Source organism: Pan troglodytes, chromosome 15 (assembly GCF_028858775.2).
Source record: "Pan troglodytes isolate AG18354 chromosome 15, NHGRI_mPanTro3-v2.0_pri, whole genome shotgun sequence".
NCBI lineage: Eukaryota > Metazoa > Chordata > Mammalia > Primates > Hominidae > Pan > Pan troglodytes.
In genome coordinates, this window is record NC_072413.2 from 47,283,930 (window position 1) to 47,311,131 (window position 27,202).

At 40.3% G+C, this 27,202-nt stretch overlaps 1 protein-coding gene across 1 annotated transcript in view; it reads right to left on the minus strand.

The window, feature by feature from the left end:
* LOC134808295 (putative uncharacterized protein CCDC28A-AS1) overlaps positions 1-27,202 on the minus strand; it is a 340,334-nt gene that overhangs the window by 139,455 nt on the left and 173,677 nt on the right. The window contains exon 3 of the mRNA XM_063792905.1: positions 7,308-7,373. Coding sequence (XP_063648975.1) covers positions 7,334-7,373 — 40 coding nt within the window. The 3' untranslated portion in view covers positions 7,308-7,333. The remainder of the gene's footprint in view (positions 1-7,307; positions 7,374-27,202) is intronic.

Sequence of the window (27,202 nt, forward strand, 5' to 3'; positions counted from 1 at the left end):
CTTTCTGGTAGGTTTCTGTTTATGTTTTTATCCAAACACATTAGAAGACTGGCTTCCTGTTTCTTTCCCAGAAATACGCCTTATGGGCCCAGTGCTTCCCTCCTAATCTCTCACATCCTGTTTTGTGACAGTCTAAAATGAAGGTGCAGCAGGTCAAACTGTCATTGATTTAGCAATGCTTCCCTTAGCTTGAAGAGGTGGAGAAATGTTTCCTGTCCCTTAAGAGGCATAAAGGTAGGAAATCAGGCTTTTCAAAAGGCAGTCACATTCTGTCCATGTGAATACTTTCCTTAGCCTGCTTGGGCTCTGACACCTGCACTGTTTACACACCTGGATGCACTTTGTAACCCCAATCGGGCTCTGACGCCCCACGTCAGGCCACCAGTGCCCACCTGCATGGATGCCCACCTAAACCTTCTCTAGCTCTGGCACTCTACACTGGGCTGCCTTCACAGGCTCTCCCTTCTCACTTCACTCAGGCTGGGAACGTTGTGTGTTCGTGAGTTCACTTAAACTCTTCATAGCTGAAATAGTTTATCTCATTCTCTTTTTTCCTATATAGAATGTTCTGTAAATGTTCCTGTGTTCCATAGAAAGAAATTAAGGAAGGAGGAGGGGAAAGGAAGGAAGGCAGTAGGGAGGAAAGGAAAAGGAAAGAAGAAAGAAAGGAAATATCCAGGGACATTTTTTTTTTAATGGATTCTCACTCTGTTGCCAGGCTGGAGTGCAGTGTCATGATCTCGGCTCACTGCAACCTTCACCTCCTGGGTTCAAGCTATTCTCCTGCCTCAGCACCCTGAGTAGCTGGGATTACAGGCACCCGCCACCAGGCCCAGCTAATTTTTTGTATTTTTAGTACAAACGAGGTTTCACCATGTTGGCCAGGCTGGTCTCGAACTCCTGACCTCAGATGATCAACCCCCACCTCCCCCCGCCCCGGCCTCCCAAAGTGCTGGGATTACAGGCATGAGCCACAGCGCCCAGCCCCAGGGGCATTTTCTAACCACACACCTCTGTATGCTCATAAAACTAAACCTTTTCTTTATACTGCTTGTTCATGTCCCTGGATTGCCAACATTATTCAGCTGTGGCAACACCCATCAACACTCCAGCCACACACCATTTGCAATTCCTCTGCATCTTAACAGTTTACTCTGCTCCCAAGATATTTTGAAGGAAAGAGAAAAAAGAAAAGGTTATAAAAATTTTTTGTTCTGCAGTAGCCCTGGGAATTTTTTAACATGAGGTGCATTCACACCATTAAGTGAGCAAACAAAAAAAAAAGGCTTCATTTTATAAGAGCCATTTTAAAACTGCTTAAAAGAAAGTAAAAGCAAAAGCATCACAGAATTAGATGCCACTAAAAATATTTAATTAATTTGAGATCAGTAGTGCATTGGGCTCCAACCACTTTCCTGCAATAACACTGGTAACCTGATACCAAAAGTGAGGAAGGAATACAGGAACTTACCCTCTCCCAGGGCAAGAGCACACCTAATCTGGGAATAGTAAAAGGAGATTCAGTACAGAAATTAGCTGGGACACAGAACTTATGAAAGAAAGAAGCCTTGCTGGAAGCCATCCACATTGTGCCTCACTATTAGAAATCACTGGTGCAAGGTAATATTTGGACAGGTGTAGGCACTCATTTGTATTTGAAGGTAAGCAACGAGCAGCCAAAGGCTTAATTAACTTTGCTTTCAACTACTACTGTGATGTAATTAATTATTGCTGTCCCTAAAACCATTATTTTTTTGTGGTTGATCTTTTATGGATGGGATCTTTCAAAGGATGGAACAGCAAGATTTTTTAACCCTTTGTGACTCGTAAGGACTTTCAATCTCCCAAGTTGAAAATGCCAGCATCTAATATAATAGCCTCCCACATAAGGTGCATAATTCCTTAGGAGTGTGTGAGATGATCCTTTGGAGTGCAGGAAAAAAATATTAGGGCATTTACATTTGTTTATATTTTAATCTATAAATAGAGAAAGAAACCAAGCTCTACTAGTATCTAATGTACAGATCAGCTCTGGCACCCTCACTCAGTGCATGGGTCCAATAGCCAGGTAGTCAGACATCACTGATCTAGATGTACCCTATCACAGAGTAGGAGAAGCTGCCAGCCTGCCCTCTCTTTGTCTTTGGTTTTCAGCATTTGGCTCTACATCACAGTTTGCATGTGCCCAGCGAAGTGGATTCACAGATCATGTTACTTAATTTTAATCAAACTAATTCTCACCAAATGCTGTTATGGCTTTAAGATATTTCTGCAAAGAATCCAATGGATTAATAATGTAAATGCAAGTGAAAAAAATAAGAAGAGAGCAATGGCAAAGCTGACACTTCTACCTTCAGTACAAGCTCTTTGCCAGCTACACATTTAATCGGTTCCTTCAAGGTAAATTAGATGTTTTAACAATAAGCAACAAAGCAACTTCTTTTTAAAAGAAATTCATGCTATAGAAAGAGCATTGTGAAAAATGAACGTTTGGAAATGTTTCCATCATTATATGATTTTGTTGAGGAAAACACTGTAAGTATACACTCTAAACACTCCCTCTCTGCTGTTTTTAAATCTTCCAAATAGTGAGTTTCAGTGGGTTTTGAATGCCTTTGTTAAAAACATTAAAATGCATTATCTTCAAATTAGTTTTGCAAGAACATCTGATTGAGATCACAGAAGATGGAAATTTGCTAGCCATATTTCAACAAAAACCATTGCAAGATGAATTCTAGATTGAAAATTGACTTACATGATTGTGAAGTCCGTAATGCACTCCTCCTACTTGGATGTTTTCAGAAATATGTTTCAACTATGATAATAATTGAAAACTAAGTCTCAAGATAAACTCGAGGTAGAAATACAACTTCTAATTGCTTCACTGCAAAATTTTAAACTAATCGTTTAAAAACAAATAAACCATGTTAAAGTACATTGCTCTCCTTTAAAAATGGTACTAATACTTGGATGAGAAAAAAATATTTTATAACTATAAACAAATACAATAAAATATCATTTTAATGTGTTTATTTTATATTCATGACATCCTTTTAATTTATTTAAGTGTATGTTTTACAATAAGCATACATGGCTATTGTAGTACATTTATATAAATGATAAATAAGCATATGTAGATTGTGGATAGAAAGTTCAAAAATATTTTACTGATAGAGGCACAAGATCTAAAAAGTGTTGTGATGACCAGGCTTCCAGCCTGGTGAGAGTTTACTTCCAACACATCATGGTACCTACTGTGTACATCAGAGAGCTGAAGTTCCATCATGGTGCCTACTGTATACATCAGAGAGCTGAAGCTCCGTGTTAGGTAAGTTTGGGAGCAACAAAAACATATTCAAGTTAGTGCATCAGTAAAGCTTCAATTAAGAAAAACAAGATTTACTAAAATGTAGGCCATAAAATACTGGTTTTACATATATTAACTTCAGAATCATAACAGTATACCCACATTGGTTGCAGTACTCCACTTAAATGAGTTTAGAAATGCTGGATATGACTAAGTATGCTTTCAAATCAAAGGTTCCTAAAGCCATTAAACTGCCTTCCACCTTAGAGTAAAATTTCATGTTCACAGATGATGTCAAAACTTCTGATAATCAAAACACAACTTTCAACATTGACAAAATTTTTCCCTATATGTCAACTCATGCCGCTCCTATATTCAACACTTTCCAGCAGGCTTTTCATCTCAAAGTAGAATCCCAAATTTTTGGAGTTGCCTACAAGATCCTCTCTGATCTCACCCCTTCTACCTCTCTGGCCTCAGCTCCTTCTACCCTCCGTCACTGGGCTGCAGCTACACACCAGTCCCCTCACTCTTTCTTGAACATTCCAGGCCCATTCCCACCTCAGGCCACTCTTGCTGTTCCCCCAGCCTAGGAGATTATCCGTTCTCCTCCCCCGCTGTCCTTGACTGCCACTTTAGCAGGAAAGCCTTTCCTGAACACCCTCCTGCAACCTCTATGTCTCTTTCATGATTCATTTTTCTCCTTAACTCCTGTCACCATCTCAAATTATATGTATTTAGGTTTTTTTTGTTTTTTTGCCACAAAGGAAGATTTTGTGTTTTATTCACTGTTGTATCTCCAGCACTTAGCACAGTGCCTGGCACATAGAATAGTAAACATCTTTTGAATAAATCTGCATCTTAAGCAGAAAACTGAAGAGCTGTTTCAAAATACTCAGAAGTAGAAACCATCTCCATCAACTTATTCAATATTTATTGTGAATTTACTATGTGAATTTACTATGTAATTTACTATGACCAGGCACCATTTTGGATTGTTTGAGAAAATGTAAAAATAAAACAAAACTCTCTTAAGAAGCTTAGGATTTGACATAAAATGCAAACACAGATCATTGTAATATTCAGCAGGCTATGTTTGCTAAGCATTATTGAAGGGTTGCTGGCTTGGGAAGTGTCGGGAAGAGAGAACTCACTTCTATCTATTAGAGCGGGAAAGTCAGGGAAGTAGAATATCAGGAATGACTTCAGAGAAGAAAGTATTTGAGTTAACTTTCAAAGGTAAAATTTTGTTTATAACTTTAAGTACACCATGTATTATATAGTATGATTCATTTTTCTCTAAGATTATTTTCAATTTTCTCCACTCCCTAGTTCGCAGAAAGGTAAAGAAAATGAACTTATAAACATACTGGCTTTCAAGGAGCTTAGAGCTTCTTATCAATCCGGGAATTATTAGAATTTTAACAAAGCCTCTTGAATTCAGAAACAGAGAAACTTGGCCCACTGTAGCAAGGGGACATTGTCACATCACAGGCGAGTAAGTGTGAGTTAGACGACCAGGATACACCCCAATCTGAATGGGGAAGGAAAATGTGTTTGATTAATTTTGACACCAATAGTTTCTTTTAGCAAATGCCACATTCTTGGCAGGTTTATGTTTCTTATTATGCCATTTTACCACTTAAAGAGGATAAAAGGGAAAAATTAAAGTCCCATGAGTCTCTATTAATCTTTTCTTCAAACATCACCTCAAGGATCAGGCATCAGATATGACATCTTTCAGGGTTTTCACCCTGAGTATTCAAGTCCTTTTATGCCAAATGCAAAGAAGAGACACCAATCCAGTATTACCAGATTTATATTCATTGGCATTTTTATCTCATCCTACTATTACATATCTGTGATCATAGCACCTGCTGATTCAGAAGCACCAAAAGACCAGGTTCAAGAGCTCTTGCAACTAGTTAGTTACTGAACTAAAATAGGTGTCTGGACAAAAGAGACTTGTGCTTAAAATAGGAGAGCAAAAATACCTTCCATGCCATTAGAAATGCATAACCTTCCAGCAACAATGTGACGGTGGCCAGTGGTCACTAGAAACCCCCCAACCTATAAGCACCTTGAGGTTATAACTGAAGTGTGTCCTTTATTTCTGACAGTTAATCCCAAACATGGCATCAAAAAGGGACTTCCCAGGAGCACTAATGGGGTCATTTTCTTTACAATGGTACAAGCAGTTATTTGATATGAGTAGGTTCTAAGAATAAAGAACTCTGGCGTTATTTCCATATTGACTAAAGAGTATCAGACCCCACAAACAAATATTTTATTTATAAATAAAAGTGTGCAATGGTATATGAATGCAAAAACAGTTAAAGGTAGGAAACTCTTCCCATTATAAATATCCACAGCTTTTAATTGAGTATAAAATAATATCTCCTGCTTGAATAATTTTGTAAGAAATTAGGATATGCAAGTCAATGAAGAAAAGTGTCTGGGGATAATGCTTGGATTATATGACAAGGATCCTTATTGGCAGTCATTAATGTCAATTATATCCCTGTCTTTTCAGAAGAAAAGAATGTCACTTATATCATTTTCAAAAGAAAAGGCAGGGATGGCTGCTACATAGACCATCACAAAGCTCAAAAGAAATTAATTTGGTTTGCCAATCCTTTTTGTAGCCAGGCTCATGTTTGTAATTTCTTGTTGATTCAGAAGCAATGAACAAATTTTTGCTCAGTTTAGGATGTCTTTTTTGGACAAACTCTGATTTCCAGAGCCAAGGAGTTAATTTTCAGATATTTCACATGACATTCTAGAGGTTAATTATTAAGCAGGTAGTGTGCATTTCATTTCCAGGAAGAGATGGACATCTCCCCTGACAGTTCTCAGGGATAATGGAAGGCAGAAGAAAGATCTAATCTTCATTTCACTGTTGATGAAGTGAATATCCTGAATGGATATTCTGTGGCAGTCTAATGAGACAACACAGCACACAGCGGAAATTTGAAATATTCTGAGTCACTACAGAAGAGTAGATAGATTCAAACCTGCTTTTATTGTCTCATTTCCAAGAGCTTTTATACCATTTCTCCAAATATGAAAACGTTCCTTGTCTCTCTCCTACCACTCCTTTTTGCTTGTGTCAGTTACTCAATGCAAAACAATTCCAACCAGGAACAGTCATTCCAGCCCCAAACAATCATCTGAGTTTGGCTTTCTGTCCTCAAACAGCGTCCACGCACACTTGATTCCACTCAAATACTCTTTATCCTCTTGCCACGTCATAGAAATGGCCTTGACACATCCCAAGGCACAGACCACAGCACGCAGTTCTCCAGTACATAAGTACATAAGAGACAGAGAACAACTCCAAGTGAGTTATTCAGTATCTCTTATATAACTCATTCCATTCTGAAAAGCAGACTTCAGCCATGGTTTAGAATCAAATTGCAACATAGCTCTAACAGAAGTAAGGTCTGTAGCCCAAGGAAATACCACAGTCACTTTTTATTGAAATCCTTTATTGGCTAGAGTCTAGCTTCTCTTAGGTATAGGCTGATGTCTTTCGTGTCCTATGGCCTATGAACATTTGCCACTATCTTGATGGATCTGTTCCATGGGTAAACAAAAATTTCTCACTTTTACAATTGTCAATCCAAAAATTTTCATCAAGGCCCTCAAAAGCTTTTTGGAACTCCCAAAGTGTACCTAAAAAACACACTGCACTACTTATAATCTCAGATTTCTCTACACTTGCCTTAGGGCAAATTATTTCTCCTTATCACCCTCTCCCCTACCCTTTCCACAGGCAAAAGTCAAAAAGCTAGTTCATATTAAATTTTAAGATCTGTAAGAAAAAAACTCAGCAAGTTGCTGTTGGTTGAAGGAAAACAACATAAAAATCTTCCTCCATAAGTGAAGACACAGGGAAAGAAAGAAAACTTGAGCCCAGCAAAATAGTGCTCTCTTCACACAATCAAGATTTCTGTTAAAAGTCTATTCTTTATAAGCAGTACATACCCATGGTTCTCACCTGATGCCAGAGAAGCTCAAGGTATTTTAGGTTTCCATCCTGAACATTTTCCTTAAGAAATGATACCTGCTGACCAGAGAGAAGAATTAGCTATTACTGAATACATATTATTTTATGAACTTTAGGGCCTCAGGGGGACCATGATTTTACCAATGAGCTAGCTTTTTAAACAGGATGGATGAGTGCACGGGCACATTACAGATGCGATCCTATGGCCATTACCTGTCTGTGCATCTCCCTCTGAGACACGAGGTAGCAAAGTAAACTGCTCCCCTGTAAGATAAAGCCTTAAATGATGAAAATTCAATTCAAGTGTCCCAGTAAACTATATCCTATTTTCCCACCCCTGAAGACCAATAGCCTCCTCTTTCTTTTGCCTTTCTTTCTGAGTTACTTTTCTCTATGCCTCTGCCTCTCGTTCTGTCTCCATCTGTGAGGAAAGAGGGCTCAGGGAATGAGGAAGAATTCTGTCTTTTGACTTCTGTCTCCTTCTCCTAGCCTCTCTCCCCCTGTTTCTACCTCTCAGCACCTCTTCCCCAAGTCTCTCTCCCTCTTTCCCCATCTCCTTCTCTCCCTGTCTCACTTTGGTATTTCAATTTGGGTTTTCTTGTTTTGCAGGAAACAGTACTGATTTTATACTCCTGGAAATGAGGGTATACAGCTGGGCAAGAACTTCTCTGGGAGTGAATCACTATTGTTCCCAGAGGTTTTATTTGTCTTCTTTACAAGTCTCCCTGCTGCCCACAAAAGTGCCAAGCTCTTGATCAATGGGATGGCGAAGTGTCACATTTTTCCCCTCTAAATGCAGAGTAAACCTTCACAGCCTTGCTCCACTGCACTGAAAAATGAAACTGTAACTACATGCTGGAAGGTCCTTAAACAATTCCTCTCTAGGCATAGCCCCTGAATGGCTTCTACATGGCTAAAGAAGTGCCTCAGAGGAAGAATGTTTATCCTTATAAAATAACTTCCCATAAGAAAACTTTCGTTCCACAACTGTCTTTTCCAGGAATCCTAGTTACACCATCAACATTAAAACCCACACCTGTCACATGAAGCAGATCAAAAGAAAAAGAAAAAGAAAAAGAAGCCCTTCCCATTGAGGACTCAGCCCTATGTACCTTCCTATTCCCCACAGCTAGCAAGTATAGGTGATAAATGCATATTGGTAATAATGAGACCTATGTTTTGTGACCTAAAATCCTGCTAAAACTAGAGTCCTGACCCATCCTTTCTCTTCCCAGAATTTTATTCATTCTGAAAATAATAGAAGTTTTCTTACAAGTTTCAATAAGCCACGACTATCAATAATAAGAGCCTCACTCCACAATTATATTAATTCACACTTGTAGCTCCTGTTGCTCTATGCCAGATCCTGAAAAACATGGCCCATGGGCCATATCCAGCCCACATATGTAAGTTTTACTGGGACACAGCCATGCTCATTTGCTTACATAGTGTCGAAGGCTGCTTCACACTACAATGGCAGAGTTGAGCAGTTGCCACAGAGACAGACCCTTTACAGAAATAATAGATATACCTGCTCTAAGCAACAGAAACACCTAATGATTATGCCAATAATTGCCATCACTCATTCAGTATTCCATGAGAAAGTGACACATACTTTTCCTGGATTATTGATTGCCACAGCCTTATGAGTAAGTGCTGGGATTATAGGCGTGAGCCACCACACCAGGCCTGAGTTAGGCACTTTTATTAACACTACGATAGACTGAATGTTTGTGTTCCCCCCTAAAACTCATGTTGAAATCTGAACCCCCAATATTATGGTATTAGGAGGTGGGGCCTTTGGGAGGTAATTAGGCCATGAGGGAGGAGCCTTCATGAATGGGATTAGTGCCCTTATAAAAGAGACCCTAGAGAGATCCCTGACCCCTTCTGCCATGAGAAGACACAGTAAGAAAACAGCTGTCTATAAGCCAGGAAGCATGCCCATGCCAAACACTGAACCTGCTGGTACCTTGATCTTGGACTTCCCAACCTCCAGAACTGTGAGAAGTAAATTTCTGTTGTTTATAAGCCACCCAGCCTATGATATTCTGTGACAGCAGCCTGAAAGAACTAAAAGAATTATCATTTTCAAAACGAAACCAGGTATCTTGTAAGAGGAGCAAGAAGTCAAACCCAGACAGTCTGGCTTGAGAGTCCATGCTGGTAATCACTACTCCAAACTGTCTCTAGATTTGGGGATGCTAATGCTCAGACAGGAAAGAAGTTGGGTAACAGTAGGACACAGTACAAAACAAAACAGTGAATGTATTTTTAAAAGCCGAAGAAAGTAAAACCAAATAATAAGAAAGGATTGGGGGTTATCAATATAAGAGCTGGGACAACAGTTTGTAAAATTTCACCCAAGTCAGACTTTTAAACAACTTTCATAGATTCTTTAGATGAAATTCAGGAGACAGCAGCTAGCTAGATACTGAATAAATGTTTGTTGAGTGGATGGTTGGATAGATGGATAAGCACTAGGGTATCTCACAGAATCAAGTGAATGACCAAGAAGTGGGAAGAATTGGGACCAAGGTAAATCAAACTTCAATAGGAGAATTTAGAGGTCCTCTTTATAAATGACTATCATCAGCATGACTCAGCCTCAGAAACACTCAGTTTCTGGGTATTCCCATTCCAGATTTCAAACTCCAAGGAGACAAAATCTTATTGGGTCACCTTAGCCTAGATAAATACCCCTAGAGCAGTGGTTCTAAGCCCTAGCTGCACACTTGAATCCCCTGGGGCACTTTTAAAGAATACCAACTCCTGAGCCTCACCTAAGCTCAACTGAAACTGAATCTCTGGGGATAAAGACATGGGTGAACTTGGGACTCTATTCTGTGATTGAGGCAGGCAGCCATCTCATAAAGCCAACTGGAAACAAAGCAGAAACACAGAGCTAGAGCCCTCATGGAGTCTTTTCAGGTACAGGAGCTAATAAAATCATTCTTCTCTATGCTAATTTGTGTTGGGTCTTTCCTTACTCACAAAATGTAGCATCCTACCCAATAGAATCCTGATCTCCAAATGCCATGAAATCAGACCTAGTAAGTTAATGAACATATTCCGAGTATCTGCTCTATACTCAGACCTGTCCTGAGTGCTATAGGGGACACTAATAATTATTAGACTCCCTGTGTCCTCAATAACTCATAACTCTAACCTATGGAATCTAGAAGAAATAGAGCATGAGAGAACTGAACTGAGTTAGTATGCTAATAATACATATTTTTTGGTCTGGCTTCTTTTCTTAGAAGAAATGGATTTTCAAACAGTTTAGAATCTATGTTTGGGAGAAATTTTAAAGAATGGTTATCTTGGGCATTGGCTTATATTTTGGCCTCCGATATGGGAAGAAAACTAGTAATGCTTCTAGAACTATTTGTAGGACTGACTGAAAGGGCAATCAATGGAACTCATGAGATTCTCTACAGCTGCAAAGTCATGATTTCTGAAGCAAATCAAACTTTCTATGCAAAATCTTATCTCCTCAAGGAAAGCAGTGCAACCTGTAGTCAGGGGAAGGGAAGGGAGGGAGGAAGGAGGAACAAAGCACTGATTTCAAAAGAGAGCTGCTTACCAAACTCATCCAAATCTCCAGTGGCCACTTGCTTCTGATTGAACCACCTGATCTTTGTGAAGAGAAATAAATCTTCTCCTCAGTGGTTTGACTGTTAGTACCGTGGAGAGTGCTTCCAAGATGCAAAAAGAAAGGAATTTAAATAATTAAGAGAATAAGCAACTGCTGGCTCTTCTCCTTCTGCTCTAGGGATTTAGGTTATTAGAAGACTTTCAACCTCCTTGGCTGAAGGAGCCTCATAGTACACACTAAAACTGCAACCATTTAGAGCTAAACTCAATGCTGTTCAGGACTTGCACAGCCTCCCTAATACAATCCATCATGTAGTTTATGGAACAGTTGAATAGGGGGCCATAGGAATTGGAACCAGGGTTTATCACTGTGAAGATATTTGAAGAGTCTGCTCCACCATGTTAAGTGAGCCTGAACAAAACAAAACAAAGGGCAAATTATCATAAAATGTAAAAACAGGCAAATGGGTCGTGATGGTCATGGTGGTGATAAGTTGAAATTAAAATGTAATGCTGACTCATTTTCCTTTGGAATTCAGAAGTGATTGTCTTTTTAGCTTTTTTATCTCAAAGTATGTCAGAAACTAGCCATGGATATTACTTGTTAGTAGTGTATTGTAGAATATTTGCTTTGATTGCAAAACAAATTCTTTCAGTCTCAAAGAACACAAGTACACAAATCCAAACAAGAAACACAAAGTTTTTGAAGAATAGCATCTTTTTGAAATACAGTTCTCCTAAAGCAAGAATATTAGTGCTGCTAGTGGGATATTCATATCAGAAAGACAGACAACTGGTCAACTCCCTACCATTCCAAATGAGAAGACCCTGTAAAAAGATCATCAGCAACCTATTCAGCAAAGTGGAGAGCCTTTTTTTTTTTTCAAAAACTCTTTTTGTGTTTATAGCTGTATGGGCCATGCCTTAACACATTTCTTATATAACTAGCAAGAGAATTTCTGCTGCTTGGAAACCAGAGATTAAAATTAATATATTGGTTGATACCCACAACAGCATCTCAGGTGTCATCATTGAGAATTATTATTTTCAGCAGTTCATGGCTCATTTCTTTAAAATTAAAATTAGTGTTGTGGCACCCAAAGATAATTTTCCAGCTGTCTCTATGGAGAATAATATAAGCTTGGTGAGTTTAATGAATGGTAGTTTACTGCCATTCAGTGTCAATGCAGTGAGTGAGTTTGGATTTAACAGGAACTGGAATAACAGTCTTACCACTGTGTCTTCATTAATATGGAATCCTAATACAGCCATGATAGCTGATAAATTATGCCCAGCATCTCAATTACCTTATCAAAGAAAATTATTCCTAATGACCAAGGAGGGGATAAGGAAATGCAAAGAGAAATAGGGGCCAAATTAGTTGGGATGAAATTAAACCTTGTGCAGATTGGCAGATCAGATCTGAGCTAGTTAGTACGAAGATGTGAAGGTGGTGGAAAAACAAGAATAAATAGGAACTAGAACATGAAGGTCATGAAAGGCGACCAAGAAAGATGACAATCCCTGAACTTCTCCAAACAAACAACCAAGATCTCACACCACCATTTATGTCGGGTTTGCAAACACACACGAGGAAGTGTGCACATAATCAGAGTGCTGGAACTGCTTTGGGACTTTGGGAAGAGCCTACAAGTGAGGTTCCTGGTGCTATGCCCTAGACACCTTGTTCCTAAATTCTTCCCAGCCTTCCCCCACCTAACTCTGTAACGCAGAAGGACTAACTCTTGCAGGATCATTCCCATGTTCCCTCCTCAGCTGCCTTCCAGTTGGATTTGGCCAGCAGGAGCACTAATGAGACTGGAGGGAGGAAAGGAGAAGCCAGAGTATTTCTGCCGCTCTCTGTCTTGGGTAGCATCTCCAGCAGAAGCTATTTCTCCTCTACCCCAGCTCCCACTGAACAGACAACTATCAGTGACCCCAACCCATGGGCTCCAGTAACACCTCCTTCTTTCTTTGTTCCTGCAGACAGGGATGGTATAGCAACCTCTCACTGTTTCTAATCTCCAGAGTACCTACCGTCCTCTACACGACTACCCAGTTCTTGCCATCATAACCAGTTCCTTGCATTAAATTCACGTTGTTTTAAACACAGTAATTTCTGTTTTCCTGGTTGGACTTTGAGTGATACAGGAAATAAGAGATGGAGAGGCCACAACTGAAAGGCCTCAGGAGTCTGTATGACAGGCCCATTCACTCTCATACTGAATTCAGGAGTGGGGGGTAATTCATTACGAGAAAGTGCCTGCAGAGCCAGGCGCCCAGGTTTACGTAAATTCATTGCATGATTCTCCTTCAAGTAGCCTAGAAATTGAGGGAAACAAGAAGCAATACCCTTCCCAGGCAGGCCCTTAGGAAAGAAAAAGCTGCAAAATCAAGGCACTTATTCTTCGCCTCCCCTCTGGAGGAGACTTGAGAAAACAATGGAGAGTTACCAGATGGACAGAAAGATAAGTGGGCAGCAAAACCTCTCCTCCCCATTCAAAGATGCATCACCAGGGTTTTCACACAATCTAAAAGAGATGAACCCAGGGCAGCACAGTCAAAACAGAAAGCAGAGATTTCCACCAACAGTGTGGACCTTTTAGCCAAGCAGCAAAAACCTAATCAAAAGAAAATACTAACTAAAGTTAACACTTCCTCTGTCTCCAAAGTCAAACAGGTGGGCAAGCCTGGGCTGGGAGTGGCTCAGGAGCAAAGGCCATGTCCTACCAGCCTTGCAGGGGGTCAGGAAATGTTTGCGAAGGAAGCCCCTCTAGTTTCTTTCCCAGATGAGCCCCATGAATCATCAGAAGACTGAAATAATTCCATCTTTCTCACAGAAGAACTGAGGCAATGTAATGGGATCCAGATTGCACAACCCACTGGTGGTTGAAGAGAGACAAATAATAAGATTTATATATAAGCAAAGTCTCTGACATTAAGAATGAGTCCACTGGCATGCTGCTGCCTCTCAGGGATCATTACCATATTGCTTTCCATAATCTCCTTAAAGTGAAATTAAAAGTCACCACTGCTCTTCATCTCCCTGCCTATTTACTCAATGGAATGAAATCATTCTTCCTTATGCTGCAAATGAGCCGCCTACTTCAAAAATCCCTTAGACACTCCTGGCATTTTCTTGAAGAAAGGCCTCCTCCATCCACCCTTAATTAAACCAAGGTGACAGAAGAGGCTCCCCTACGGCCTTCTTCAGCATGTGCAGTGGTATCAAGTGCTTCACTCCTCTCACCTTTATTTCCTGTTAGGCTCCCAGCACACAGGCCAGTTGCGAGCCAGTTTGGCCCTGCAGAAAATGCTCATGCTATACACTCGGGGAGCCTTTTCCCTGACTGTTTCAAAGAACATCTGCATTAGCATTCTATGCCTCTAGGGGACAGGGTGAGGGAGCTATGTTTGAGTTCTGGCAAGAGGAGTGAGAGTAAAGGAGCCCTCCCTTCTGCAGGCACTTGCCCATCCCCATGGAAAGCTTCTCCTGGAAGCCTCCAAGGCTTGGAGCCAGGCCATTTCTGCACACATCAGCCCCTGCAAGCATCTGACCAGATGGACCATGAACCTGACCTCCAGGCCCAGTGCAAAGAGTTTCCAGCAGCAACTGCATTAGTGCCACCTTAGGCTTGAATAATTTTGTATCTCAGAAAATTTAAGAATATTTGAAGAAGAAGCAATACCTTCTGAAATTAAGCCATTTAAAGGGGAGGTAGTAAAGTGCCAGACTGACTGTGTTCATAGGCAGTCAAGGTAGCTAGCGTATGTAATTTAAGAATTCTAGGAGCAGTCCCAATCAGCTCCCACCCTCCTCCAAGAGGCAATTACAGAATACAAGCCAAGAATCACTTAGAGCCAAGAGACTTGAAATGGATTCTGAGATCCACCATATACTGAGTGACTAGAACGAATAACTTCTCTGTATTTTACTTCCTCATCTGTAAAATGGAAGTAGTGATTATAAAAGTACCACTTCAAGGCTATTGTGAGAATTGAACAGGTTAGCCTATATAAAGAGCTTATGGTCTTGGCCTAAGGAAAGCTTACTGTATTTAGTAGTCTGTTTCTTAAACAGCCAAATACCGATGTCCTGGTGACTGCAATTTTCAAGGATGAGAAATTTTGTTGTTACTGTTGTTCATTTGTTTGTTTTTAAGGCATCAATCCCTGTTCTACTGTTATTACCCCCAGGAGGAGCCACATGTTGCGCATACTTTTCCCCATAGAAATAAGTTGGTAGGCAGTTTCTCCAAGTTTGGAGAATTATTAATGAGGCCTTGCCCTGTAACAGATGTCAGCACACCACACGATCTCCTGGCTCCCTTCACCACAGCACTTCTCAAACTTTATTGTGCTTTAAAAACTCACCTGAGGGAATCTTGTTATATTATGTTTTAGGATTTCGTTACTCCAGGATGGGGCTTGAGGCTCTGAATTTCTAACGCATCCTCAAGTTGTGCTACTGCTGCTAACCCACGGACCAATCTTTAAGTATCAAGATATCTGTATACACCAAATTCTAGTGCAATTTCACTCCCCACAGCCAGCACCTGTGTCTTTTTATCAGCAGGCTGCCCGCAGGCTGCAGGAACAGCTCTGCCATCACATACCCAAAGCTGGAAAGCATGAGAATTGATGCCCCTGGGAGCAGCTCTTAATGCTGGATGGTACTGGGTGTAAATACCTCAGTGACCTCTTGCCTGTTCTGGACAACACTGAAGTGTGATTGCTGCTATCTCAAAAGCTCTTCTGTGGAACTGAACTAAAGTTAGCTTCTGGGAGACTTTGCTTGCTTTTGTACACTTTCTTGGCTTCTTTCCCTTTCCTGTCCAACTTCCCCACTATTCTCTTACCTTTTTTTTTCAAGAACACTTCTTAATAAATTCCAATAAATGGGCTGTGCACGGTGGATCACGCCTGTAATCCCAACATTTGGGGAGGCCAAGATGGGACAATCACTTGAGGTCAGGAGTTCAAAACCAACATGGCCAACATAGTGAAACCCCATCTCTACTAAAAATACAAAAAAAAAAAAAAATAGCTGGGGTGGTGGCACGCGCCTGTAGTCCCAGCTACTCAGGAGGCTGAGGCAGAAGAATCGCTTGAACCAGAAGGCAGAGGCTGCAGTGAGAGTTTGTGCCACTGCACTCCAGCCTGGGTAACAGAGCAAGACTCTGCCTCAAAAAATATATATATAGTAAAATAAATTCCAATGAATGGTGTTTGTCATTCATTCATTCAAAAAAAATTAATTCATTCAACAAATTTTTATTATTCTCCCTGACTCCTATATGTGCCTGAATATGACACTGTGGGTACAGGAACAAGTCTCAGTCCCTACCCCAAAGAGTCCTAAGCCCACAAAGACCAGAGCCTACACAGGTAGCACTTGGAGAGAGCAGAAGCCCATGCTGAAGTTGAAACTAACCCACCTGGGAAAACATGTTCAACTCTAAACATGGTCATGCACTAGTGGCCTTTTCCAAACAGTGTCCCAAACAGAAGTGACAACACCAAAATTGATTAGCACGTCAGTTCTCTCTCTCCATCCTTTCCTCTCTCAGGAAGCTTGAATGGCAAGATGCCATGACAGTGGAGAACCCACAGCTGCCTACAGCCTGGTGGATCTGGAGCCAGGCTGGCTGAGCCCACCCTGGCTGCCTGAGCCGGCCTTGGCTGCCCCTCCTCATCAACAGCTTCCGCCTCTCAAGAAGTGCAGGTGCAAGCTGGTTTGCAGGGCACCAGCTTGATGCAGGAAGCAGCAGTGGGCCGGGAAAGCAGCTGCAGGGAAATTCACAGCTAGTCATGAGATGACACATGCCCCTCACTCCACCTTCCCTGCATCTCTGGAAGAATGGCTGATATTCCTGAGGCTCTCTCTCTTCAGAAGCCACTAAGTGGCTCTGCCAAGTGGGGAGTGCCAACAGCCAGGTGACTTCTCTCCCTGGAATACAAATAAGAAGTAACATTGGCCAAGTAGGCTGAAATCAGAATCACGCTGGAAAAAAAACCAGGAAAGTGCCCCAGGAACAGTCTATAGGCAGGGAGACCTGCTCTCCGTGTGTGACCATCTCAGTAATAAACAGGCATGAGAAAAGGTCAGCAAAGTGACCAAAGAAGAAAATCTCTCCAGGAGACTTCATCTCAAGAATCAGCAGGATAATGGATAAAATCATGAGCTAAAAACAGGGCCTTTAAAACCTGGATCAGAATTTTAATGCTGAAGCATCAACAGTTGTTAACCTCTCTTTGTGTCCCAGTTCCCCCACAGGTAGACTGGGGGAATCTCACCCACCTCACGGGGTTGCTGTAAGGATCTAATGGTGTCAACGTTCAATACATAGCACAGTACTCATAAATGGGGTTCCTCCTGCGCCTCAAAGCCTCATCCACCTCCTCCACTTCCACGGCTCCACTTCTCTTCCCTTCTTTCAAGACAAGTTGCCTCTCCCTTTCACTTATCTGCCTTCTTTTCAACATCCACTCCTGTCCTTGGTTTTCCCCACAGCATCACCTAAATGTGCATGTATTTGCTTTTATTTCCTCCAAGAGCCCCCAGAAGCCTACTTCTCCCACATAAAGCCAATGTGGCTCCTGGATCAAATTCTCTGATCCTCTGAACTTCTGAGTCTCCTCAATCTCCCAGGGTAGTTCCTCAAACACCAGATAAATGTATTGTAACTAATCTGAACAAATGTGTCCCTAAATTATTTTTCATTGACAGAACGTATTTTAACCTAAACAAGACAAACCAACATCCCATTTGACTTCAACCATAGCTGCCACTTGTGCCCACGCAAGTGCATTTCTAGGACCACTGGAGATAGTTTCTGCGTGTGACTCAGGAGAAGGTGTAATCAGGGCTGTGTGTTCTAAAAACACCCTTCCTCATTCACAGTGACATCCAAGCATGCTACTTTGCCTTAAGTAACTTGAAAACTTCTTCAACACTAAAATGGGGAGATCTTGACATAGTTTCCTAGAATTTAATGAGAAATCACTAAAAAAACTTATATATACATGTGAGAGTGTGTGTGTGTGTGTGTGTGTGTCAAAAGATAAAACGCTTCACAATTGTCCAGTAATAGTTGCAAAAATAAAAGATTATTTAATTTTTAGGAAGATTGCTTTACTATAAACATAGTTGAGGGTTTATATATTTTAATCACAATCACATGATAAATATTTGATTTATGTTTATCAGATAATCGAGAATAAAAGTTACAATCTCAGGAAAGACATTTAATAATTCTAAATGCTGAACATTTGAATAATAGTGACAAGGGACTGTAATAACAGTAAAACGTACCCAAGAGGAAAATTCAGAGGCTTCAAAACATCTTTATGGAAAAATAAATAAATAATAGAATAATAAAAAGCATCACAGCTTAAAAGATGAAAGAGGGGGCAAAGATTTTAAAAATTAATGAACTGAGATCTTTTCTCCAGAAACATCATTTCTGTATCATTTAATCAGACTTGAGCTTTCTTAAATTGCCTTTGAAACAAGTTAATAAACAATGTGTGCTGTCCTAGTATGGCATTTTTTACAAGTAAAATGTACTCTGAGATTTGTCCTTCAGTAAACATAGGAGAAATACTAGTGGTTCCTGTTGGCCTTATTTGACGTCAACAGTGAAGGATAAATGGGGAAAAAGCTCTTCCTCAAAAGACACAGGAAAACACCACCTGCTCCTTACTGTGTGACTGGACTGTCCACTTCTAGGCTGAGAGTCACTGGTAGGCACTAACTCCTTGTCTACAAAGATTTTTAATAAAGAAAAAACATGTAGGGCTGGACACAGTGGCTCACACCTATAATCCCAACACTTTGGGAGGTCAAGGCAGGGAGATCACTTAAGGCCAGGAGTTCGAGACCAGCCTGGGCAGCATAATGAGACACTGCCTCCACATAAAAAATTTAAATATCAGCCAGGTGTGGTGGCGCATGCCTATAGTCCCAGCTACTCAAGAGGCTGAGGCAGGAAGATTGCTTGAGCCCAGGCATTTGAGGCCATAGTGCACGATGATCAATCCTGTACATAGGCACTACATTCAGCCTGGGTGATAGAGTGAGACCTATCTCTAAAATATATATAAATAAATAAATATGTGGGCTGAGACAGGCTGTAGCTTAATTCACAAGTACTTATCAATACATTAAGAGGAATCAGAGCCCCAGAAGTGAGTGTACAAAAGATTGAGATGATTGTTCCTAGGGCAGAGAAGATAGAAAGGTTGTATTTGGAAAACGAGAAGGCTATTTTGGAGTACTAGGAATAGTTAAAGGGATCATCAAGAATGAAGGGGGGCCAGGTGCGGTGGCTCATGCCTGTAATCCCAGCACTTTGGGAGGCTGAGGCGGGTGGGTCACTTGAGGTTAGGAGTTCAAGACCAGCCTGGCCAATATAGTGAAATCTCATCTCTACTAAAAATACAAAAATTAGCTGGGCCTGGTGGCACACGCCTGTAATCCCAGCTACTCAGGAGGCTGAGGCAGGAGAATCACTTGAACCCTGGAGGCGGAGGTTGCAGTGAGCCAAGATCACGCCATTGCACTCTAGCCTGGGCAACAGAGTGAGACTCTGTCTCAAAAAAAAGAAAAAAAAAGAATGAAGAGGAAGCAAAATAAGAAGGAAAAAAATGGGATAATGTGCAGGTTTGTTACATAGGTATATGTGTGCCATGATGTGTGCAAGTGCTGCACCTATTGACTCATCCTGTAAGTTCCCTCCCTTCACCCCCCCACCCCCCAACAGGCCCTGGTGTGTGTTGTTCCCCTCTCTATGTCCATGTGTTCTCATTGTTCAGCTCCTACTTATGACTGAGAACATGTGGTGTTTGGTTTCCTGTTCCTGTGTTAGTTTGCTGATGATGATGGCTTCTAGCTTCATCCATGTTCCTGCAAAGGACATGATCTCATTCCTTTTTATGGCTGCATTGTATTCCATGGTGTATATGTACCACATTTTCTCTATCCAGTCTATCATTGATGCGCATTTGGGTTGGTTCCAAGTCTTTGCTATTGTAAATAGTGCTGCAATAAACATATTGTGTGCATGTGTCTTTATAGCAGAATAATTCATATTCCTTTGAGTATATACCCAGTAATGGGATTGCTGGGTCAAATGGCATTTCTAGTTATAGATCCTTGAGGAATTGCCATATTGTCTTCCAAAATGGTCGAACTAATTTACATTCCCACCAACAGTGTAAAAGTGTTCCTGTTTCTCCACAGCCTCTCCAGCATCTATTGTTTCTTGACTTTTTAATAATTGCCATTCTGACCGGCATGAGATGGTATCTCATTGTGGTTTTGATTTGCATTTCTCTGATGATCAGTGATGTTGAGCTTTTTTTCATATATTTGTTGGCCACGTAAATGTCTTCTTTTAAGAAGTGTCTGTTCATATCCTTTGCCCACTTTTTGATGGGGTTGTTTGCTTTTTTCTTGTAAATATATTTAAGTTTCTTGTAAATTCTGGATATTAGACCTTTGTCACATGAGTAGATTGCAAAAATTTTCTCCCATTCTGTAGGTTGCCTGCTCACTCTGGTGATAGTTTCTTTTGTGAGCACCCTCATCTATTTTGCAATTTTACCAAAGGTAGGAATACCTCTACCAGGTATCTGGCTATGTCCTAATATACCGGATGGAGAACTGCCAATGAAACAACTTTGTTTTAAGTCAGGGATTCATGTCTCAGAGCCCACAGAGAAACAAGCCCTCAAGTTTTCAAATCCATGAGAATCTACCTTTTCCTCAGTATCAAGCTCAGTGGAAATCTTAAACTTCATGGAGTTAAACTTAAAATAACACTGAGATCAAAGTGTTTAGACATAAGCCAGCCAAAGAAAACCTCACCTATTCACCCACACTTAGATTCCAAGGTGCCATGTAAACAACTCTGTACTGCTGATACCCAACATAATACAAGAAATGCTCAAATTTTCAGAGAAATATATAATCATTCCACAGTTTGGGAAATGAACTTTGTTCGTGTCAAAACTGTTGTAGATTGTACACTTTTCTGTTTCTTGAAGACCTGAAAACACAGAGGGACTCAGGTATGAAATTGAGAGAGTAGATCACTGTGGAGTTTGTTGCAACTGTAGGTCTAGTTAAATGTTGGCTGGAAATGTGCACAAAATACGCCCCCCCCCCAAAAAAAAAGATTTCCCAAAGGAATAGAGTGATGTGAAAGCTCACGGTCTATTCGTTGGAGAGTTTCCCTCAGATACAGAGCCCCTGATTGAAATTTCATTGCCCAGCAATTTCAGATTCTTCTATATTAAGCAGGCACCAAACCATTCCCACCAAGAGCTAAGATACGTGAAATGTTCTAACAATTTTAAATTGCTCTCTTCCACTCATGAACTGACTTCCCAATCAACCTCCCATTCCAGAGCATATTAAGATGGCAGGAATTTTGTGAATATTAAATCACTGCGAATCATGCATGGTAATTTAAAACTATTACAGACTAACGTTTGGTTGAGAAAAGTATTCTAATTGGAAAAATGATAGAAAAGTTAGTCTAGTTCAATGCTCCAGGACATATTGAAAGAAACTGTGGCTAAAAAGCATTACTCAATTACACAATAATTCTTGCCTCTGTGTCTACGTCCTTGTTGAGAGAGGAGGACCCACCTTACCCCTCTTCATGGAGCATTAGGCAATCTGGAGAGGAAGTTACTGGGAGTGAACCCTGCTGAAAGAGAACATCCTGGAGGCAAGGATGAGCCACCCAGGTGGCTGAAGAATGGTAAGCAAAGGAAAGACTGAAAGGCAAGCAATAAAAAGACCAACCTTGGGAAGCAGTTGTAACCACAGGAAGGGAGACAGAAGCAAGGACCTAACTAGGAATACACATAACTCCACAAAAGCCAGCAGGAATGAGAGCCAATCAATATGTCAAGTTGGAGATGGGTCAGAGGAAATTATTCAAAACTAAGCTCAGGAACCATGCAAGTGCTACTTTCACATGGTCCATGTTGGGGGTAAGGAGGTGAGTTGGGTGGCTCACAGTACCAATGCAAGTTGGGTAATAACCCCCAGTGGCTTAGACCAAGGGATGCAACTCAGGATTGGCCCAGGATTGCACTCTCAAACTGAGTTTGTGTTCCTCTAATGTGTCAAAGTATATGCAAAATTCCAAGATAAACATGGCATGTAAAGTGTCAATTGTCCTAGGTGCATAACTTAAACGCTATTCTCATTTTAAAGCAATCCAGGATATACTATGCAGCAGAATCCAAAATTTGCACTAATTTCTAATAAAATAAGTGGCTTGGAAAACTGCAGTATTATCAGAAGACAGGTCTGTATTGGGCTCTGTCTTGAAGCTCCCTGGGGACACTAATTCTATTTTACCAAAAAGGGAACTTCACTCTAAGACTGGACAAATGTGTGAATACAGTTGAACCCACTGAGGTCACCTTTTCTCAAACAAACAAGACTCAAGTAAACAACGCCTAATCTCCCATGATCTATTTTCTGCCTTAGGCAGATGCACATGCCTCTTTTATTTGGATATGAATTGAAAACCAAAATTTGGAAAGCAGATTCTGAAGCCCACAGAGCCTGGAGCTCATGATGCTCTCTGAGAGACTGTGTTTGCAAGCATGCCCCCTCCACCCCATCAAGAGTCTCCAGCTTTAATGGTCTGTAGAAGTTGAATAGAATTGCCTAAGGGAAAATGCTATTCTTTTGCAACACAACACACAGCTCCTCATTCATTTGAGATTTACAATGTGTAATTATATAAAGATCTACAGCTAACACTGTGTGGAACTGCCAATTGTCACTTTGTGGCTTTTGCTTAACTTGTGACGGTTATAGAGTTAAATCATTCTTGGCATAAAAAGGGTTAAATTCATGAAATAGTCACATGATGTTTACTAAGTTGTCTCTAGCAAATACTATGTAAGAAAATAACATGAAAATTATTTCCTCAGCTAGAAATTCAGATAAAAAGGGAGGTCTTCCACAAGAAGGAAGGGGAGGGGGGATTAACAAGGATGCTTCAGATTAATCCTTAAGAAAATGCCATCTCTTTCCAATCTCTAAGCTGATGGGGGTTGGGTGGAGACAAGAGACAGAAGGACAAACCAGAGCTGTGCCAGAAGAAAGCCAGTTTCTATTCTTGTTCTCCAAGTCAGTGAGAGCAGACACCTTAAAAGTCACACACCAAGAATCAAAAAGTGACCACTTATATTTACCCAACCCACAGACCCTAAGGAAGCTAAGTTCTATGTACCCAGTTTGGAGAAATATGAGATTTCCAAAGCTGCTCCCAGATTTCATGACCTGTGGAGGAGGCACATGAAGAGGAATTTTAGTTCAGACATTGCCTAGAGGAAATTATAGGCACTTTATAGTAACCCAAAAGGAGCATATGAGCTAAGTCTGAGCAAAGGAAGTCTGAAGAACTATATCCTGTCTCAGAGATTCAAAGCTGCTAGAAGGAAACCTCAGAGTAGATCAGTTTCCCAGGCTCACTTTCCTGGTGAACCCATTTTCCTTAAGAGACTCGCCCTTGAAGAACTCAACAAGGAAAGTGCTGTGAGCTGTCCTCCACTGTGGTGCAGAAATATGAAGGCTGCTCACCAAGACACCAATATACCATTGAAGGAGATAGGAAACAATGAGGAGTAGCTGTTGTTAGAGTCCACATAGGTTTCCAAAAGGAGCTGTGATCACAGAGTGCCACCCCCACTCGCCTCTGAGCTGCTGTCGCTGAGAACAAGTGCCAACAAATCAGCAGGCAGTCCCCTCGGCTGGGAGCTCCCACGGGCTGGATTGTCCCTGGAAGCAGTAGTTTCAGGCTAAGCAGAAAAGGAGAGGACTATTAACTCAAGCTTCTGACTCCCTAGGGCCCGGAATGTGACACTGGAAAAGAACATTATACATAACAAGACGTGATCAATGGGCCATTGCTTTCCTAACTGCTCCAAACCTCATCTGTAAACAATGGGTAATAATATCCTCCTCATAGTAAGCTGTGGTGATTAAATTAAATTATTTTTAAGATATTGGACAAAAGTCCCTGTCATATTGGCTGGGCAATAGTAGATGCTTATTAATAGAGAACAGCATATGAAGAAACCAAGGGTCAGGGAAATGTGTAAATTGCCCTTCATATACATCTTTATTATAACACTTATTATGATATTTTTCAATTATAATGATCCAATTGTATGTCTCCTCTATGAAAACAAAATCGTATTTATTCAAATTCCTTTGCCCTGCTCCTAACATTGTTTATTGCATGCTTAGTAAGTATCTTTTGAATTAAGTTTACTTGCATTTCCTACAATTAGACTTGAAGCATGATAAGAGGACAGCAGCCACACAATTATCTGGGCAGTCTCCATTCTTCCTGCCTAATACTTAGAAATTTCAGTGAACTATAACAGCAGCTACCCCTCACCATCTCTCATTTCTTTAGACATCTCTTTGGCATTAGCAGACAGTCTGACACATCTGGTCCACCGCACCCTCATATTGCATTACTACTGTCCACTTTCCATGCCTCAAGGCTAATCATAGAAAAATATTCCATTCTTTAGATGTGCTTTCTGTATTGCCCATAAGTCAAACAGCAGCAAAGGGAGGAAATAAAACAGAACAAGTGAGAAAGAAATGTATTTTTTTTCTGCTCTCACACTTGTGAGCACAGCTCCTGGACACTTCAGCTATAATTATTTTTTATTTCTGGACAAAACTAAAGTTTCACTGAAGGAACAATGTGATAACTTTCCTATAGATTTCCATATGTAGGATTTGAGGTTTTTTAATGTTTACTAATAAATTAGTAAAAAAAAAAAAAATCTATACTCCAAAGAGTATATCTGCTCTCCAAAGAGATCAGATGATGTTTCCTAAACACATTTACTAGCTTTTGCAAAAACTTAACTCCTGCTAAGTTCTGGAATTGCTCATTATTTCAGATGTCCATTTTACAGTTCCTATATTGCCTCTAAAGTGACCATCTCTAGACACTTCTTTCTTTTAATTCTGTTACCTACGTATAATTCCAGATTGGTAGAGAGGCTTGTAGAGATGGTACTAAATGAATTACCCAGACCAGAATGAACCCTCTTGCTATGCTCATATTTATTATCATATACACTTGCAGCTTCTAAGCTCCACACTTAAAATTGTTAATATGTAGGAGGTGTACAGCAACACAGACCATACAAGAGCTAAGTCATTAGTATGCATAACTAGAATTGAGAATAAAAACATGCACTATTTGATCTTGGACCTAGACATAGCTTCATAGTAAAAGGCAGGTATTTTTGGATCTTTGATGCGGATAATCAAAGGGAGAAAAAAAAATCCTATGGTGTTTGATCAGGTCTCAAAAGGAAATTAACCATGGCTGTTCCATTAAACAACTTGGGGGAAAAACTCATTTTACAGAAATATATAGCCCATATTTGATGCTAATTTCAGATGCTGCTGTAAGTATCTGTGCTGTTATGACTAAGCCATTGCAGAAAAGAAAGGTGAAAAAGAAATGAGTCCCTACCATGGTTAAAAAATGAACAAACATTGAGAAAGAGCTCCACCTACTGGAATGTTTTTCTACAACTGAAGACCTATAAAGTTACCCTCAAACTTTTCTAAAATAAAACTTCAATAGGGTCATAGGTCAGATAACAGGTAACATCCTTTGAAGTTGCTTAACCCTCTGATTTCAGGTTGCACTGAGAGGCAGAGAATTTTTCAAGAAAATCAAAGGAAATTTTTGTAATTAATTGACTTATTTCATCTACTGGTTCATAGATTGTATTATGGCAACCAGATCAATATTATATAGAAAAAAGAGGGGATTTTTAAATTGTATTTCTATGTGGCCAAGTAGAGCTAATAGCAGTAGTGTCTAGCATTTGTATAAGTCTTTAGTTCATAAAGCATTTATATGTATATATATATCATTTAATAATATCTAGCAACCACATAGTTTCCACAATTAATATTCAGCATATCACACCAGTATCACACACTTAAAGCACTCATCCTGATTAGTGAGTGCCTATTCAGTGCCAGCTGTTAAGATATTTTTAATATTGCCCTTGACTTTATTGCATTCTGATTCACGTAAAACTGAATAGAAAAGGGAATATTTGAGTAATTTTCAATCAATAGATAAATATTTTCTTTTAATCTATCCTCCCAATACCAACCCCTCACACATGGCCCCTAAATGAATGTTTGCACTGGGGAGGGGAGGAGGGATTCTGCCCTCCAGTTCTAACCATGCTTCCCCTTGGAAATATCCTTCACAGTATTTACATACACACACATTTACTTTCAAATGGAAATATCCTTCACAGGATTTACATACACACACATTTGCTTTCCCTAACTCTGAGGAAATCTCAACTCTTTCATTCAATTGGCTGCTGAACACTACTGTGTGTCAGTTACATTCTAGAAATACAAAGAAGATGATAAGGAAGACAGTAAAACTGGAGCCCTGTCCCAGTACCACATGCAAAGCCTGACGTGGACTCTAAGACCCATTACCTAAATGCAAAAGTCAAAGCTGCAAAGCTAGTAGAAGAAACTGTAGAATGTCTATGTGACCTAAGGATGAGAAATACTTCTTCAACAAAATACAAAAGCGCAAACCAAAAGGCAAAACATTGACTAATGAGGTTTCATCAAAGCTAAGCTTTTCAGTTCCACAAAGGATATTACGGACAAAATTAACAGAGCACTGACAGAGTAGGAGAAGATATTTATAATGCTTTACCCATTTTATTTTTTTTTAAGTGAAAGCAAGTTTATTAAGAAAGTGAAGGAATAAAAGAATGGTTACTCCATAGGCTGCTGGTTGCCCATTTTTATGGTTATTTCTTGATTAGATGCCAAATAAGGGGTGGATTATTCATAAGTTTTCCAGGAAAGGGGTGGGCAATTCCCAGAGCTAAGGATTTCTCCCCCTTTTTAGACCATATAGGGTAACTTCCTGATGTTACCATGGCATTTGTAAACTGTCATGGCACTGGTGGGAGTGTAGCAGTCAGGACCACCAAAGGTCACTCTCATTGTCGTCTTGGTTTTGGAGGGTTTTAGCCTGGTTATTTGCTGCAAACTGTTTTATCAGCAAGGTCTTCATGACGTGTATCTCGTGCTGACCGCCTATCTCATCCTGTGACTTAGAACGTCCAGCCTCCTGGTAATGCAGCCCAGAAGGTCTCAGCCTTATTTTACCCAGCTCCTATTTAAGATGGAGGCACTCTGGTTCAAATGCCTTCGACATTTCTCC